The 19134-nt window shown below is 35.7% G+C and overlaps 1 protein-coding gene across 1 annotated transcript in view; it reads left to right on the top strand.

The window, feature by feature from the left end:
• The window catches only part of ENAH (enabled homolog (Drosophila)), a 154970-nt gene that overhangs the window by 104770 nt on the left and 31066 nt on the right, over window positions 1-19134 (top strand). Inside the window, exon 4 of the mRNA XM_011997949.1 lies at window positions 14313-14397. Coding sequence (XP_011853339.1) covers window positions 14313-14397 — 85 coding nt within the window. The remainder of the gene's footprint in view (window positions 1-14312; window positions 14398-19134) is intronic.

Genomic DNA, 19134 nt, shown 5'->3' with positions numbered 1-19134 from the left:
TCACAGAAGTGGCAAAAATTATTCCTAATTGTTCTCATCATCTGTCAACGAAAGGGAAAATGTAGGTCTGATGGCCTTTTTGATGCTTAATATGTAAAAATTGCCCAGCAATTAGCTTTGTAACCACCATCTATTTAATAGCACTAACTGTTGTTACTAGCTGTTTCTAGCTCTGTCTTAGTACATTTGTGATTTTTATTTTTGTGATTTTTTGGTGATTTTTCATAATTATATATGAATTACATATTCATATATGTGGATTTATAAATTGTTTATACTAAATTATAATAAATGCATTTTAATATATTAACTTCTGTGACCTTTAAGTTCTTGTTCACTAACTGTCTGGGAAAGCTGCTTTAGCGTAATCATACCTGAAGCCTCATTTTTCATGAGCACAGCATTTAGTCTTACGTTGTGGAACTTAAGATATCGTGTCCTGCTTCAAGGTGGGAATGATTAAATGGCTAAAAAGAGGCAGATACTATTTCTGTGATAAATATGGGTTTCATGTCTTATAGAAAGTTATTTTAGCCTGGAGTTTGTTGTCATACAGACACTATATTCTGTCTGCCTTTCATTCCCTTTTCTTTGCATCCTTGTGTCTCTGGCAGTTAGGCACCTTATAATCTGTTGTCTGATGCATGTCCAGCTAGTGACTTCAGTTCTTCCAGGCTTATTTTACAATAGGCTTGATCTTTATTCAGTGGTGCTACAATGACCTGAGGATGTCATCTCTGGTTATTTGCATGCTTTCCTACATGAGGATAGTAATTTGCATGTAATTACTTTATCTTTATTCATGAATTTTTATCCTTTATTGCTCATAAATTGAAGAAGCATTTGCTGGATGTTAAATAGTCAAAAATTTTGATACCTCTGTGTGGAACATTTTCCTCCTAAAACAAAAATAAAGAAAGGCTTTAATAGTCTGTCTTGTTTTCCATTGATGATAAGAGATGAATTGCAGGAACCACTTCCAGTCTGATGAGACCATTCACAACACACAGCAGCAGCCAAACCTGTTCCACGATTTTTACAGCTTAATCTTGGCTGTGCTTTTCTGCATTTGGAAGCGTGATAGTGCCCTGTCAGGTTGCCCATGTACATATTTTGGGGCATTGCCTCTCAGTTAACATTGGGCATTCCTGCTTTCATAATCTAGGCAAGGTAGAAAAATTTTAAGGAGTCTTTTGAAGATGGTGTTAAATAGCAGTATCTTTGAAGTCAGTTGGTATTTCATATATGAAAAATATTGTGGCATGATTTCATTAATACATGAATTTCTTAAGAAGTAGATGCTGTTCTAATCTAAGAGAAGAAATGCTATAGTTAACTGGAATTGTTTGTACTCCTGTTAAGGTACTATGTTACGTGATATGAGAGAAACAAATAATTGAAAATTTTTGGTCTTAATGGGGCTGTTAATTGTGTAGAGAGGATAAGTCATGGTCAAAAATATCCACAAGGCAGTGTAAGTACTATGAATGGTGCAGAATGGTAGTTAGGAAACAAATATAGAATGCTACTCATGTAAAGGTACCAAAAATAATTCTTACAAGGTAGACCTGATATTTCTGTGAGCTTTTGTAATTTCTGAAATGATTCACATGAGAAACAAATGACTTCTGTTTTCTGGAAAATTTCAAGAGTATTTGGTTATGACATTGTCATTCATGTAGGAAGAAATACATTTTTTATGAAGGAGTTTATTTTGCAAACACTATCCTGCTCTTTGCTGTGGTAATATTGTAACAGAGAATTACTTTTTCTTATTCAGAAATAGTCTCTGGTTTCCTATTGATTTAAAGTTTTCCTCAAGCCTTTCCAGTCTTTTTCAGGTAACTAATTTAATTGGCCTTATATTGCTAGGAAGATGGTAGAGTGAGTTTTTGCATAACTATTGTAGTATGCTCTGATAACCCTGCCATGGCTTCCTGTCAATCTTGAATAAAGTACAGAATATTTTTTTTTTAAGAGAGAGTCTTGCTTTGTTGCCCAATCTGGAGTGCAGTGGTGCGATCATAACTCACTGTAACCTCGAATTCCTGGGCTTAAAGGATCCTTCTGCCTCAACCTCCTAAGTAGCTGGGACTACAGGTGCATGCCACTGCACCCAGCTAATTTTTAATTTTTTTGTAGAGATGAGGCCTCGCTACGTTGCTCAGGCTGCGCTTGAACTCCTGGCCTCAATGTCCTGCCTCAGTCTCCCAAAGTGTTAGGATTACAGACATGAGCCACCACTCCTGGCCATCTTTAATTCTATTTAGTAAATCCCATGTGAGACAAACCCAGTTTATTTGATTTTTATGTATTCAACCAAACTATTTTAATAGAATTTTACATATTTTTGAATTTCAAAAAGTAAATGTGGACAATTTTGTCATTTAAATATTAGCTGTCCTGTGTTGTTTTAGATAGAGATTGCTTCTCGGTAAGCAGCTTGTTGAAATACCAGAAATTATTGTGCAGAGAGATAGAGAAGGGCAAGGGCAATATGATTCCATGGAAAAGGAGACAGCTGTCTTTGTTTAACTAGGACAGTCCTGGTTTTTGATGAACCATCGTGAATGGATATGTACTGAGAGAGTCATGACCTAAAAAATGCCTTTGGGTTTAATTCCTCCTGGAAAGTAGTGTTGTGGCAGAACAGCCACTGTATGCCTTCTCTCAACCAGCTCTGGCGTTTGGAAAGGGTATTCAGGTCCTGGCTTTGCAGTCTTTCTAAACATTTGGGGTCATGTTGGCGTTATTCATAGAGTCACTTCATTCTTTATGTCCAGTTCTCTTGTTAGAAACTAGAGCTAGGCCAGGCGCAGTGACTCATGCCTGTAATCCCAGCAGTTCGGGAGGCCAAGGTGAAAGGATCACTTGAGGCCAAGATTTTAAGACCAGCTTGGGCAACATAGTGAGGCCTTGTCTCTTCAAAAAAATTAAAAAATTAGCTGGTTGTGGTGGCATGCACTTATAGTCCCAACTACTCAAGAGATTGAGGTGGGAGGGTCATTTAAGCCTGGGAGTTTGAGGTTCCACTGCACTGGAACTCACCACTTCACTTCAGTCTGGGCAATTGAAGTAAGACCCTGCCTCAAAACAAAACAAAAAACAAAGTAGAGCCAGTTAGAGCTCCGTCCATCTAGAACCACTCTTGTTAACAGAACTGTAATTTCCATAGCATTTTGTTTTTCAAATGAGAATAAGTTCTTTTTTTCTGATGATAAAGTCATGTGCTATTTATAAAAATTTAAGCAGTATAGAAAAGCATGAAGAAGAAAATAAAAATACCGAAAATTCCACCAATCACCTCTTAATATTTTTCAAAATGGAAAAAGCAGTAGGCATTGGGATATTTTTAAACTTTGTGTTATAAACAATTGTGAGATGAAGAACAGATGCACAGCATGGCACTTGTTATTTTCCGTAACAGCTTTATTGAGCTTTACTTCACATACCATACGGTTTACCCATTTAAAGGGTACCATTCAGTGGTTTTAGTATATTCACAGGGTTGTGCAACCTTTGCCACAATTTTAGAACATTTTGTGTTTTTTTGAGATAGAGTCTCACTCTGTCGCCCAGGCTGGAGTGCAGTGGCGCTATCTTGGCTCACTGCAACCTCTGGCTTCCGGGTTCAAGCAATTCTCCTGCCTCAGCCTCCAGTAGCTGGGACTACAGGTGCCCGCCACCACACCTGGCTACTTTTTGTATTTTTAGTAGAGATGGGGTTTCACCATGTTAGCCAGGATGCTCTCGATCTCCTGACCTCGTGATCAGCACACGTTGGCCTCCCAAAGTACTGGGATTATAGGCCTGAGCCACCGTGCCTGGCCAATTTTAGAACGTTTTTAATCACAGCAGAAAGAAACCCTCTACCCTTGTCATTGTCCCTTTACCCCCAATTCCTCCATACCTCCCAGCATCTGGCAACTACTAATATAATTTCTGTCACTGAAGATTCGCCAGTTCTGGATGTTTGATATAAATGGAATCATAAAATATGTGAGTTTTTTTTGTGACTGGCTTTCAATTAGTGTACTGTTTTCAGGGCTCATACATCTTGTAGCATTTATCATGCATGGCATTTTGAAAAGCAAATCTTAGTTAAAAAGCATGTATTCATGTATCTAGGCATGCTTTCTTAGTTTTAGTTATTGGCTCATTTTAATTGTGTGAGTGTGGTGTATAGTGAAAAGTAATGGCTAAATCTTAAGAATTTTTAAAGTGATTAAAATCAAAGCAAGAAGCCTTCCTCAGGTTCTTTAGTTGTTTTCTTTTTAATAAACATTTTAAAACCTGGTAAATTATGTAAAGGAGAATTGTGTAGCATTTTCAGTACCAGATTGAGTGTAAACAGGGATGAATTCTTGACCAAATTGTGGAAATGTCTGAGGTTTATTCTCTTGGTCCAGGCTCAGTTTTCTTGCCCAAAATTGCCCTACCTCCACTGCCTTCATTTTTTCCCACCCCTAAGTATGTTAGTTTAGTTATCAGAAACCTCATGCCTTTGTATTTCTCTTAATTCTTTTTTTCTCCTATAAAAGTGGGAGAAAACAGACATGGTCTTTGAAAGTCTTTTAAAATACTTTTAAAGAATAAAAACCCCTATCTTGGTTAAAGGAGATTCAGTTTTTTACATGTGGATAAGAGAGTGAAATTATGTTTCCCTAAAATGATGTGAGGTATTCTCTTACCTTGAATGTCCCCACCTTTACCTATGGAATTGGGCGCCTTTATCATTTTCCCCTGAAACTTCAGCCTTTTAGGCTATTCCAGGTTTATTTTCTCTCTGTTGCCCACTCGCATCCAGAGTGAAAGAAACCAAAACAAACCCTCTTTCTTTTGTGCCCAAATATAAGTTTGAAGCTTTTTGCATAATTTTAATATCATTCTAAAATTTTTCTCCTGAGAGTCTTTAGACAGATTCCTCATATTTCTTAGGAAATTGGATATTATCTAATTTTATATTTATGCTTCTCTCCTTTCAAATCTCTTGAAGTGGCTAATCAGAAAAAAACATGTACAGTAAAACCTGAAGTAGGAAGTGAGATTACTAGTGAATTTAGTTTTCTGAGGGCTAATAGTAACTCTGAGTGTTGACTGCCAGAAAGTTCTAGTTGGTACAAAAAGAGGCATACCAGTTGACCAAGAAAAGAATATCAGAAGTAGAAGGCACAGCATGTGTCAGAAAGGCTCTGCAGAAGAAAGGTGATACAGCATGTTTGAGAAATTGAGAGACAGTGTACCTAGAGCCTAGAGAGCAATAGAGTAAGAATTGAATGAGATATGTGGCAATCACATGGGGGACAAGCACTGGATTTTGGTATTTATCTTAAGAGCAGTGGGCAGCAGTTGAAGAGTTTTTACTAAGAGCGATGATTTGATCTGGTTAATTATTAAAGCATCACTGGCTGCTGTGGGGAGGGGGACAGATACCAAGATTGGAATGGGCAACTTAATTAGATGATGCTAATGTAATTGTCTAGGTCGGTGGTCTCTCAGTTTTTGAGCTTATCCCCTGGTAAATGTGTGTTTATCATTTATATGTATGTACTTTGTTGTTGACATGTTGAGTACATTATAAGACTTTCAAAAATAGTAAAATGGATGAGAAAAATTAATGAAGTGCTACTATTTTCTTCCCTGCCCCAACTGATGTATGTTAAGCTTCTGGGATACAAGTTGCCCCACCCTGAACATGACTAAGCAAGGGATTGTCGAACAAGAACAGTGGCAATGGAGATAATTTGGAGAGAGAAATTACGAGGTTGCATTAACAGGACTTGAAAATTGGTTAAATAGGAGTAAAAGAAAAGGTAGTGGATTTCTGGTTTGTGTAAGTGAATAGATAAGAGCACTGATTAAAGAGTCAACAAACACTCTGATAGAAGCTAATTGTGTTAAAGTAGCATTCTACCAGAATGTGGTGGTTTTTCTGAGCATATGCTTAATAATGCCCTTAGTAACAAATGGTAGGAGGGCATTTGATGGGCAAGTCTTGATCTGTGTTCAGGAAGAGGAAGCAGAGCAGTGAACCTGAGGACACAGGTTACTCTTGCCTTTGGAGGCATTAGGATATGACAGGATTGGTAAATGATAGGCCCCGCAACTTCTTGTTGCCTCTTCAAGTGTCTTTAGCTAGAGGCAGGGCCATTCATTTCACAACTAAAAATAAATGGCTTATGAAACATGGTGGACTGAGGAACATATTAAGGCTATTGCCAGTGCAGATGAATAATTTGTCAGCAAGTTATCAACTGTTAGCAGTCATTTTCATATTGGCTTAGAAGGGAATAAAATGAATTTGAGTCATAATTTGAGAGAGGATTACAAGAAATAAAGGATGGGAAAAAACCCAATCATATATACAGTTTTGCCTTAAGGTTGAGTTAAAAAAAAAAAGGGGGGGGGAAGATGTTTATGATGGTACATTTTCATGTATAGCCATATATGCACTCCATTTCCTGATATATATAAAAGTTTATCAAATTTTAAAACTTGAAATAATATTTTTGAAAATGTTTCAAAATGCCACTTTAAAAATGCATTGCTTTGAATAAAATTTACTGTTGGTAATCCTTATGCCTCCTAGCACAGTGCCCTGCAATGTGGTAACTTTTTTTTTTTAATGCAGCAACTGTACCATAGCAGTATCTGCCTCCCTTCTATTCTAGATACCTTTGAGCAAACATAAACACATTTGCTTTCACTGTCTCAAAAATGTATTGCATAGAACTTTGTAATCTTGTGAGAAATACCTGGGGGCATTATTGATGGTCTGAAGTGTGAACACCACTAATTTAGATGCTGATGTTGTGCTCACTCACCCACTCAACTGACCAGCCTTCCAGAGAATGCAAGTCAGATTCAAGCCAGTCTTTAAGCAAACATTATCTCAGTTAATCGTAAGAAACAATGCTAGGATGGGTCATATCCCCATTACCAATTGCCTTGGGACTAATTGCTAATAGGAGAAACTGCTGGTTGTAAAAATCATGAATGCAGAGTTTACTATAGTAATTATATATAGTAACAAAATACAGTCATGCCAATCAAATCTAAACAGCCTGTCATTTTCCACTACTGGTAACTCACCCAACCATTTCTGCATTTCCCGGCTCATACAAAACACCTAACGGTAAAGTATGTTAAAGTCAGGGGTAAGCCTGAAGGATGGCTGTTTGAAAACTGCATTAGCGATAAAGGGACAGCCATGCAAAAAAAAAAAAAAAAAAAAAAAAAAAAAGTTAATATGGCTAACTTAAAGAGAAATGTCCTTTCATAGGTAAAATATAAGGTCTATGTAACATCAGTGCTAGTGTTAAAAACTATGTTGAAAACATCGTATTACTGAATTTACTCAACCTGGACAATAAGTGTTCTTTCCCTTATTCTGCTCTGCTCCCCTGACTGAATGAAGAAAGAGTTAATGGCATCAGTATTAAGCAGGAAGTTCTGTTAGGCTTATGCATATAATGGAATGAATAATTTAGTATCTTCAGGAAATGCAAACTGCAGTAGAATTTAAGCAACCTATCAGAATTTAGATCAATATTTTACATGATAGTATGAAATTAAAGTCTGGAAAGAAGATGCTTAAAGATAACGAAGTGCAAGAATGTTAATAGTTTAAACTGTGAGAAAGACTGGGAATTCTTGGTTGGAAATATTTTGTCTTATGCAACAATAATGATTTACCTGCATTCTGACACTTGTCAGATGACTTTTTGCCAACATGATTGGTAATGGGATGTGGCAGCTTCTTTGCTGTCAAAGAAGAGATAATTTCTCAGGTTTTTCTTGTAAGTTTTTAAAATTGTTCTTATGGGGCTTTTTTTCCTCTTTAAATATGGAATAAAGGAACTGAAGGGTAAAACCTGAAGACTAGGCATGTTTCTTTAATAAAGGTTTTATAGAAGTAGCCATTTGCAAACATCGGTAAGACAGATCTTTAAAAAACAGTTTAAACTTAAAATATAGTGATTGAAAATATTCTAAATTGTTTATCTCCTGTGGAATGATTTCATTAGCTTGGTAGACATTTTATATGTACGCCTGTGGTCTTTCTATATCTTATGTCATTACTGTAAATAAATATTGTGCATGCAACTTTAATAATAGATTGGGTGGTTGGAAGTACTTAGCAAAGGTGACATTTATCAATCTTATTTTGTGTTTGCAAAAAAATATACAGTATATGTCATATTTTCAAAGCAAGACTTAATTGGATTATGTTAAATCTAATTTCTAAAAATGATGAAAAATTATCTTATTTAAGACATTACAATTTTTAGATGTGTGTTATTTAAATTATATTGGTTTGGTTCTGATTTTTCTAAAACTTTTAGTTAGCACGAGTTGTATGTTTTAAATAATACAGTCTTAGAGGAGATCTAAAGCACTGTCTTGTTTGCCTTTATGTGGGCTTTCTTAAGCCCCAGTGCATTTTAACCACTAATTGTTTCTTGGTGAATACCAACGGAAAAAGAAAATCTTGCTCATGCTGAAAAGAATTTCTTTAAGATTTTACAGAAAATTATTGATGTAAAGTTTTGGATGTCACTAAAGTAATAGTTAAAAAAAAGTTTTGTTTTTCTCATCCCAATTTTGAGTGTCACTTTGATTTCAGATAAATCCTTCCCCTTTTCATAGATTATCACCTTCTCATTGAGTTTTTTCTCCTAAAAAGAATATACTTCATTGACACTTAAGCTAAAATTTAATGTAAATAGCCTAAATAAATGGCTGTTTGATCTGGCCACACTTTTTTAATAAGACATTTTGTCAAGTATGTATATATATTGAGAAAAAAATAGTAAATTGTGGCTTGGTAAAAAATGAATAGCTGATTTTTAGCAAACCAAAGATACTCTTATTTTGTATCAATGAATATAAAACTCTTTATTGCAGTGGGCCGTTTATAATGGCTTTGGTCTTTTTCCAACTAGTAGGAATGAGTTAATCTTAAGCACTTCCAAGCCTAAATTTTTTTCGGATTCAGTTCTCCTAAATGAGAGGATAGATCTTGTGAAATTAACACTAATGGCCATAGATCTTGACTTCCTCTACCTTATCTTCATTGACTTAAAAAATATATAACCCTAAAATGCTGGTTGTGCTCTTTGACCATATAACTTAGGAAATAACTAAGTTGTACGTGCATCATTTGATCTATGGCTGCTTATAGGGTTTTTCCACAAAAAAAAGATTGCATAAATTTTTTTTTAAGAGCCTATGTTAAAGAGGATGCGTTTTTATTAAATTACAGAGCTTCCAGGATGAGGATCTAGATAGGACGTATGTATAAATACATTTTGAACATTTCAAAGCACCTTTTAGTTTATGTGAAGTTCTTCAGATGGCCCCGTTGTCCTTCGAAGCTTCTAACACCAAGGTGTCTGTTGCAGCCCAGAGCAAGGTTACTGCTACCCAGGACAGCACTAATTTGCGATGTATTTTCTGTGGTAAGCAACATTATGTTTACATTACTTTTTCAAGCTGTGGTACATGCTACTTGCGCATTTCCATAACTTTTGTTTTTTTAGGCCATAGTCTGGTTTGTGACATTTGGGATATATAGCAAGCTATTGTTTTTATGTTGTGATATTTGTTGTGGTTCATGTAGGTGATTTGGTCAGCTCTGAGTTGGCTTGTTAGTGAGGATTAGAATTAGTTAGAATTAGGTTCTTAAAACTATTCTCGTCCACCTTTTCCAACACAAATGAGAGGGGTTTTTGTTTGTTTGTACATTTTTGTTTTTAGTTTTTTTGTTTGGGAGCAAATTTTTGATTTAGAGTTTAAAGAAAAAATTTATGTCCATCTTAATATGTTTTGAGGAATGTAAATGTGCCTTAGCAAAGGGAACTTTTGCTTAACTTGAATTAATTTTAGATATGCATGTTGTGAGGCAGATGTAAGCTATTACTTGCTTTAATAGGTTGATTTCTGATTGACAGCCTCCTTTATTCAGTAGGTTAGAGATCTGTGACTTAAGAGTGAATTTAGGCTTATTGATTGTTTTCTTTCACTCTCACTCTCATGCACACGTGTGCACATATTTGTATTGTTTGCATGGACAAACCAGGTATGTCACTTAGCCACCTCAAATTAGAGATAATAAGATATATACCTAAGGATACGTATCTATCTGTGTATACACAGATAGATACATATCCTTGTCTAAATTCTTTTTATTTCCATTTGTTTCTGAAACTTTCTGTTTTAAAAACCCAAGTTCCAAAGAGTTATCTTTAATTACTTGAGCTTTGAAAAGAAACCTCATATATACCTTTCTGACTCATGTGTACCTTGCTAACCAGATTATTTTATGAGAGATAGTTATTAAATGATATACAGTATTGCTCCAATTTTACATAAAGTGTTCAGCTCTGTGTATGTACTTTATGTGACTCAGAATTTTTAATGTGACTCCTCAATACTAATGATACTGTTTTTTTTAACCTATGAAAAGAATTATTTTAAAATGTATGTACTTTCTGGTTTAGGCAAAGAAGTACGTGTTGCAAATTTCTTTAAAAAAAAAAAAGGAAAGAAAAGAAAAGGCTAATGTATTTGTTAGTCACTTAAAGTTATATTTTAGGATTGTTCCAGAGGTCACAGTTACAGTAGTGAACCTATTGTGTGGCTGTTCGTAAATCCCTCCTCTCTCTCCGAGATCCCACAATTAAACACTGCAGATTAAGTATGTAATCAGTAACTTTTTCTCCTCATTTTTCTGCCTCCTCCTGGGGGTTTTTCCGGGCTATCTTTTGAACTAGCCATGAATGATTATTGATATTTGTGTTATTAGAACTCTCTTTAGCTCATTTTGAAAACCCACCCAGTGTTGTATACCTTTCTGCTTAATATGTTGAGATCCATATGCAGAATAACGGATACTTTACCCAATTGCAGAGAAAGTATTGATTTGACCTAAGTGAAGGTGAATCTTTAAAGTTGTAAAATAATGTGTTAAAAAGCAGATTTCCCCCCATTATTACCTTTAATTTAACTGTGTGCAAACAATATAATTACCACGTTGCTAAGTTTAAACTTGATTGTATTGTGTATATAATAACACCGATTTGTCTTTTAGTCCTGTGTTTTTAAATAGTCTGTGGCTAATTGTGAAAATTAAAATGTGACATTAAGTGAAATGTGTTTTAACCAAAACTCAATATTGAAGGCAAGACTGACATGTAGCTCCTATTACAGAGTCTCCTGATCTGATTTTCATCATTTATAGGATACTGTATCAGTGACATTGCCACATTTCTCTGTTACAAACAGTAACTCACAAACTTTGCTATATATCTTCTTCTTGTAGTCAGGACAAATTAAGATCAGCCACTATCTTTGGCTGTGAGGGAGAGAACAACTCTCAAACAGCTGCTATTCTTTATGATAACATAGAGCAAAGCAGGTTCACTGATTTCTTAACCTTGGTTGTTCTTCCCTCTTTTTCCCCTCCCCAAAGGGCTGTTAACCACCACATGATGCTCATAAAATATTGTCATTTGCCCACTGAAATGGTTATGAAAGTACCTATTTTGCATTTTATGAGAACACAGATACTTATTTAGGAATGTGACCTGTGTAAAGTAATGTTTATATTCCTGAACATACAGCAGCAGCTGACAGACTGCCTTATCCTAGTTGCTGCTTCATGTCATGTGGGGTGCCTTTGGTATTACTTAACAATTTTATAGCCCATTAGAATGTTTGACAAGAAGGAAAAATGTAATTGTGTACCTTAAGTTTATATTTACCTGGAACTTTTAGTGTTTATAGTATGTTCGTATTAATTTTTAAATGCACATAAATTTCAATGTGCTAGTTACTGCAACCTGACAATTTGAAGAAGAAACAAACAGAACCACCAGATTAAATGTACATGTGAAAAGGTGCCAAGGGGAGTGATTCCGTGCACACACACACACACACACACACACACACACACACACCCATTTAAAGGATATCTGGAAAGACAAAAGGCCCAAAAATCCATTATCATCACAAAGAACCATGTAGAAAAGAATTGTTAAGAGTTGTTCTAGGATCAGAATTCTCCCCACTTTAAAAGGATCTTCCTTGAAGCTTTTCATCGCAGCTGCAGTAATAAACTGTAGTAAATTTTTTTTATATGATAACAGCCACAAAATACTACCCACATCTAAAATATCTCCTTTCTGAACAGATTTGCTTAGTAACCTTTTAAAAAGCTTAAAAAGAAATATTCCAAAGCAGGTTCTGTAAATTGCTAAAAGATTTTCTTTTCTCAGCTTTTGTGAGTTACATTAAACTTGTGTTAGTTTTTTAAAAACCTGTTAAATAAAATAAATAGGATTGAGTTGAAATTTTGATGTTTTTTGAATCTATAAGTTTGAATTAAAGCTGAGATTTTAATTGGCAAATTTAATTCATTAATATTACTTTTGATATATAACACCTGTCCTAGATGTGAATAGTACAATTGCATTCTTCTTTGAGGTAGATGCTAAACAAGTCTAACCTACTCACATTCAGCTGTTTCATTATTTAAGCAGCCTGAGGCTTTCAACTTAAATACTCAAGTAAACATTATTTTTAAAAATAGTTAAAACATAATAGTCATGTGTGTTGCCCATGCTAAATGCTCACATTTAGTACTTTGGATATATAAAGTACATTCCCCAAATAATTTCATGCTACCTCAGATTTACCCCCCACCTCCTGCACTTTGTATGTCCCCAGAAGAGAGGTCTTTTCCCTGTAAAGTATTAAACATTCGTGTATAGCCTAATGGGAGAGTCTGTTTTTACATCATTATTTTAATTTCCCAAGTAAAGAACTCTAGTCTGTTTGCTAGACAGCAATCATGTATTTTCATTTATACAAACATTTACGTGTATATTTAATTTCAAAAGTTTTGGATTTTTTTTTTTTTGGTTATTGATTACATAGGATTAATTTTTTTAATATTTCCTTTATTTGGTTCTCAAAATAGCAGAGTCTTAGGAAATCTAATATATCACTGCAGTTGTCATCAGTTTGTCTTTAGAGGACAAATGAAATGATTAATCTAAAAACATTTGTAAAGAGGTGAGAAAAAAAGTTAGGTAAGTTCAGATCAAGTTAATTCTGTTTTTCCACACTTGTGATACACCAGTACTGCATTACATCCTAGTAAATCTTCCGGTTGTGAAATCTACTCCACTACTATAAAATACTTTGCATGATTAGCCCATAGATTACAAGAATTTAGTACACAGAAGCATTTATTTCGTAACTTTTAAATACCAGTTGTCTACAAATCTTTCAAAATATCTGTTAGGAGCATTTGCTGGTACACTAGAATTCACAAATACATGTAGTATGGCATTACTCATATATTCTTCTCCAAGAGTGGAAGATAATTACTGTTTCTTTACTTTCTTGTTTACTGGATTAGACTTTAAGATTGTTCTATTTTAACCCTAGGTATTATATATTAGCTCCAGTATTTATCTCATTTTGTGACAGATTTAATTTTTATATCCAATGACATTAAGATGTCCCATAATTCAGTGGCATTCTATCTAAGATGCAAAAAGCAGGTCTGCATTGTACATGGTATGTGGGAATGGATGGTCATTAGTGTCTCATGACAGAACCATGTTGTATGAATGCAAGTTTTTTTTTTTTCCTTCTTACCCTAAATGAAAACTTAAAATTACCTGTTACATTAAAAAATTCAGTTCAGTAGGTTAATTACTATATGGAAGTTTAGCAAATGTTTGTTTTCACCAGTGCTGGAAATGCTAGGCCATTAGACAAAAATGGCAGCTTAAATTGGGCAAATTTGATAAATGCTTTAGCATACTGGAGTCTAGTAATAAGGTTCTCATGCTCTCTCTCTCTCCTGTTTTTCATTTCCAGTGTTCTATTTAGGTGAGTTTTTGAATTCTGATTTTTCATTTAAGTTTTCCCTCTCCACTTCATGAATAATTACCCCAAAGAGAATGTCTCATTGTCTTAGAAAATGTCAAGCTTAGGTGCCTCTTCAGATGCTCATCGAACACTTGTTTTACTCAAGCTCTTCATATATAAATGTTTCTTTTTCCTTATTGTTGATGTTTTCCATTTGTTTCAAGTAAGCCTTCTGGAGATGATGACAGTATTATGTTGCAGTCTTTCATTTGCTCTGTGTTATGTAAAGCTTATATTTTATTTTGCTAGACAAAAGGAAGACACGTTTGTAAATATGTGATGATTTTATGTTATTCTTATGATTTTATCTCCTCTATCCAGCTAGATATGAAGATAATGTTCATCTGTAATGTTTTTTCCCTCTGTAGGGCCAACATTGCCTAGACAAAACTCGCAACTACCTGCTCAAGTTCAAAATGGCCCATCCCAAGAAGAATTGGAAATTCAGAGAAGGTAAATTTGCAAGTTATTGTTTGTGCTTTTTCTTCATGCTTCAGAAGACAAAACTGAATATCCTGTGTTTAAGTCTTGTCAGCTGTTTAAGAGTCACAACTTTTATTCTTATATTAGTAAGTTTTGCAACTATCATTAATAAGTTACCAGATACTTGTTATGCTGGACATGAGATGTTATAAAATTTCATACCTGTTTTGTTTTTTTTTTTGTAAAAATTCTACTCAAGGTACGTTGAAAATATTGTAAATACACTTAAGAGAATTCAAAATGTTTTATGGTTCAAGAAGTCTTACTTTTGTAATTATAAAGTGATCTGTGACTACTGTGGTTTTCATGCGACGAATTTAACTAAAAAGTTGAAAATAGTATTGGTTGTTTCTGTAACACATTTATCTTCAGATATTACTATAGGGTTTTGTAGTAGAATACAAAATCATTCTCTGCTGGGCAGCATTCTTCCATGACTGGGAGTTCTCTGAAAGTGGGCAGAGTAAGTAGGCTGACAGGCTAACCTTTGGAGTACCAGGATGGGGAGCAGGCAGGCCTCAGAACCGCACAAATGCTGAGCTACTTAAAGCTCCACCGGAAGCCCCAATTCATCTGAGGCAGCTTCTTCAGTTTCTTTAAAGAATAGTCTTCCGTGGTAAATGCCATTCCATCCATTGAGCTGGGGTTGGGGAGGACAGGGGAGGAGCTGGTACATACAGCTGTTCTGCGGACAGTGTGTATACTTGTTAATCAGCTTGATTTTTGTGGCACTGCTCATTCCCGTTCTCTCTACTTGTTAATCTCAAGTTAGATCTTCCCCAGGTTCCTCTTCCCATGTCTGCTTTGACCGTCTTCAGTATGTGTTCTGGGTTATGGATGCCTCCACTGCTCCATTTATTTATGTCACAGGCATTGTTTGTTCTAAGTGCTTAAGTTATATTGGGAAGGGGGAGGGAGTGGAGGGAACAAAAAGCCTTAAACTCATCAGACAATAAACATGACATGATATGCTAGAAGATGGTAAATGCTATGGGGAAAAATGGAACAGAGTAAAGAGGATTTTATGTTGTGGAGGGGCAGAGGGAAGTGCTGGTTGTAATTTTATTTTATTTTTCCATCCATTACTTATTAGTCTCAGTACTTGTGAGTTTAAATAGATTGGTCAGGGTAGTAGATCTCATTGAGATGAAAAGAAGGAATTAACCAAGCAGATATCTATGTAAATGCATTCTATGCAGAGGCCTTAAGGAAGGATGGTGCTTGTGTGTACAAGGGAAAACAAGGAGGCCGTGGAGGCTGGAGCAGAAGAGAGTATTAGGAGATGAGGTCAAAGGCGTAACAGAGGTCAGATCATGCAGGACCTTGCAGGCTACTGTGAAGAATTTAACCTTTACTCTGAGAGAAAGGAGAATCACCGTACAGTTTTGAACATAGGCATGATCTGACTTAAAATTTTAGCAGAATCAGTCAGGCTGCTCTGTTGAGCCTACACTATTGAGAGACGACTTGAGGCAGGTACAGGGTTGTGACAGCAGCTCAACAAGAAAGCCAGTTAAGAGACTTTTGCAGTGAACTAGGCAGGAGATAATGGTGGCTTCCACCAGGTAATAGAAGTGGGTGTTGAGAAGTCAGATCCTTATATGTCTTGGTGGATTGTATGGTGGGGTATGAGGGAAGGAGAGGGCTTGAGGTTTTTAGGCTAAGCTAGTGGGAAGGATGGAGTTGCCATTAATAGTTGAGAAAGACTGTGGAGCACGCCTTGTTGGGGGATGTCAGAGATGAATTTTGAGGATGTTAGGTTCAGGTTTTTACTGGACATCTAAGTAGAGATGTTGAATATTAATCTCTAGGAGACTAGGGAAGAATTCTAAACATATAACTCTTTCCTACCCTTTCTGTCTTCTAGAAATCTCATGATAAATTTGTCCTACTAATGACCACCACCTTCAGTTTTCTACTTGGTCATGGATTTATTTAAATGCATTTTAATGATGTTTCTGGAATTTTAGTAGAATTTTGGGGAAGATTACAGGACTGCTCAATCTACCAACCTGAATAAGAATCCAGACACTCCTGTCTTCTCATCTCCCTGCTCAGCATTCCTTATGGCTGCCTCTCCTCGCATCCAGTTTACTTCTTTGGCCTGGCATTTAGGAACTCACCCCGTGTTTGTGTTTCACCCCCATGACTGTCTCTGTGTACACCATACTCATCTTTCCCTCTGTATTTGTGTGTGGCATTCACCTCTTCTGATATGTTCTTCTCATATCCTTTCTACATTGTCATTTTCTGTAAACTCTTTTCCAGGCACACTGATGTTCTTCTTTTCTGAATTCCTGTAACTTAATCACACAATATTTTGTATTTTCTTCCTAATTGTTTATTTTACATTTGAGTATTACCTCTGCAGTGAACATTATGGGCTAATTTGAGAGTAGAAATCTCAATAAAATTTCTAATAAAAAGTCAAGAAATTTCTGGTACTGAATTAATTCATATGCAGGTTTTGGGGTATAAGACAGAAAATATATGTTTGACCTTTAATGTAGTAATTTTCTTCACTTTTGCCTAATTTTTCCCCCACTCTAAACCATGGTTTGGAGGAGAAATTATTGACGTTTAGCTGGTAAACGGCCTTTTAGAGACCTCCCAGGTGCTAGGGAAGGCATTACCTAGGAAGGTTGTTGAGTTGATTAAGATAACATACTCTTTTCTTGCTGCCTAGGATTTTCTGTGTTTTTTGGGAGTTGGTGGGAGGTTCATGGAGGAGGTGCTCTTTGAGCTGTGCCTAAAGAGGCAATAAAGTAGGAGTTTCCAGTCATAGAAGGGAAAAGCATTCCAGGAAGAAAGAGTAGGCGTGTAAAGGCAAGGAGATGCAAACACACATGCAATGTGAGTACGCTTCCTCCTTTCCCTTCCAGGACCAATGGTATGGTTAGATGAGGTTGTGTCCACCTTGTAAGGGCCTTATATACTGTGCTAAGAAATTGCTTTTTAAAACTCTTTTCCTGAATTTGTGATATACTAAAAAAGCATCTTGCTTTCTATCACTTTAGTAAATTTCAAATTATAAGAAAGGTATTTGTCATTTTTCTTTGACATATATCCCATACAATCTGTTTTTGCCTGTGGTTAAACTATACTTGGAAAAAGATACTATAAAACTCTAAAATATATACTAAATATTTATATAGACGCTTAGTACTGGTTTTCACTTTCTTTCAGCTGATAGTAGTGCATGACTGGATCCGGTTGTGTAGACTAGCAAATGGGAAGGATGTATAGCACAATCTAGTGTGAAGTTTGGTTCCCAGTAGAAATTATATTTCCAAAATTTATTTCATGTGGTTATTTATATAAAAATCATTTTTTAAAACTTGATTTAATCTTCAGAGGCACAATAAAATACCCTCAGGCCAACTTTATACTTCATAAACTGAGTGAAATTGTCCGTTAACTTCGGCTGTTTAACTGGCCTTTTTCTATACTATTACTGGAATGTGTAATGAGAAACATCAGTTTGCATTATAAATTCACAGCTGTGAGGATGTGGGTGAGGTGCCAAATGAAAAGAGGAATTAGGTGAAAGTTAGCCAACTTGGTTTCTTTCCCTTGCTCAGCTCCTAGATACTGGTAGCCAGACTTGTAGAGCCCAGCAAGAAACTAAGATTCCTCTTTGGGAAAATTGCCATGGCCAAGAGAAGACAGAGATGTTGACACTCATCCTTGCCAGTGAAGCTTATTTACTTAAGGGCCTCTGATAATTTTGGTGCTACTTATAAATATGAACAGACAGCCAAGGATCATCAAACCTTTCAGGCCAACTTCTATAAAAGAAAGACCAAAACAGAGAGTTGAAATTGTATGAAATTGTATGAAACAGATGCAATGCAGGGAGCAGAAGAAAACCTAAAAATATACTGCATGCAATAGCTTCAGAGAACCAGGAGAGTATATTTCATTGATGAAATAAAAATTGATAGTTATTTTAAATGGATCACTCAGAGAACAAGAAAGTAAACTTGGAAACTTTTTAAAAAAACTACCTTGCCTTTTTTTTTTTTTTTTTTTGAGAAATAGAAGAGCCGGCGCACTGTGGCTCATGCCTATAATCCCAGCACTTTGGGAGGCTGAGGCGGGCAGATCATGAGGTCAGGAGTTCCAAAGACCAACCTAGCCAATATGGTCAAACCCGGTCTCTACTAAAAATGCAAAAATTAGCCAGGCCTGGTGGCACGCACCTATAGTTCCAGCCACTTGAGAGGCTGAGACAGAAGAATTGCTTGAACCTGGGAGGTGGAAGTTGCATTTAGCTGAGTTTGTGCCATTGCACCTTAGCCTGGCGACAGAGTGAAATTCCATCTCAAAGAAAGAAAGAAAGAAAGAAAGAAATGTAAGTTTTGAGAACTAAGGTTGAGGAATTTATTCTCTGAAAATAGTCCTAAAACTAAGAGGTGGCATATGAGAAAGAAAGTAAAGTAAGAAGAACAGATTAGAAGGTTCAGCATCCAAATAATAGAAGTTCTGTTATTATTTGGGGAGTGGGGAGGAGAACAAAAACATGAAGAAATTGAATTTGCAAATAAATAACAAGAAAATTTGCTAGAACTCATTGATCATCTAGATCAAAGGTCCGCAAACTTTTTCTGGGAAGGGCCAGGCAGTAAACATTTTAGGCTTTGTGGCCCATCTGTGTCATTTGCTAGACCCTTCCTTTGTAGCTCACCATAGACAACATGGAAATAA

The sequence above is a fragment of the Mandrillus leucophaeus genome, unplaced genomic scaffold (genome assembly GCF_000951045.1).
Source record: "Mandrillus leucophaeus isolate KB7577 unplaced genomic scaffold, Mleu.le_1.0 Scaffold550, whole genome shotgun sequence".
In the NCBI taxonomy this organism is placed as follows: Eukaryota; Metazoa; Chordata; class Mammalia; order Primates; family Cercopithecidae; genus Mandrillus; species Mandrillus leucophaeus.
This window is presented reverse-complemented; position numbering and strand designations above follow the sequence as displayed.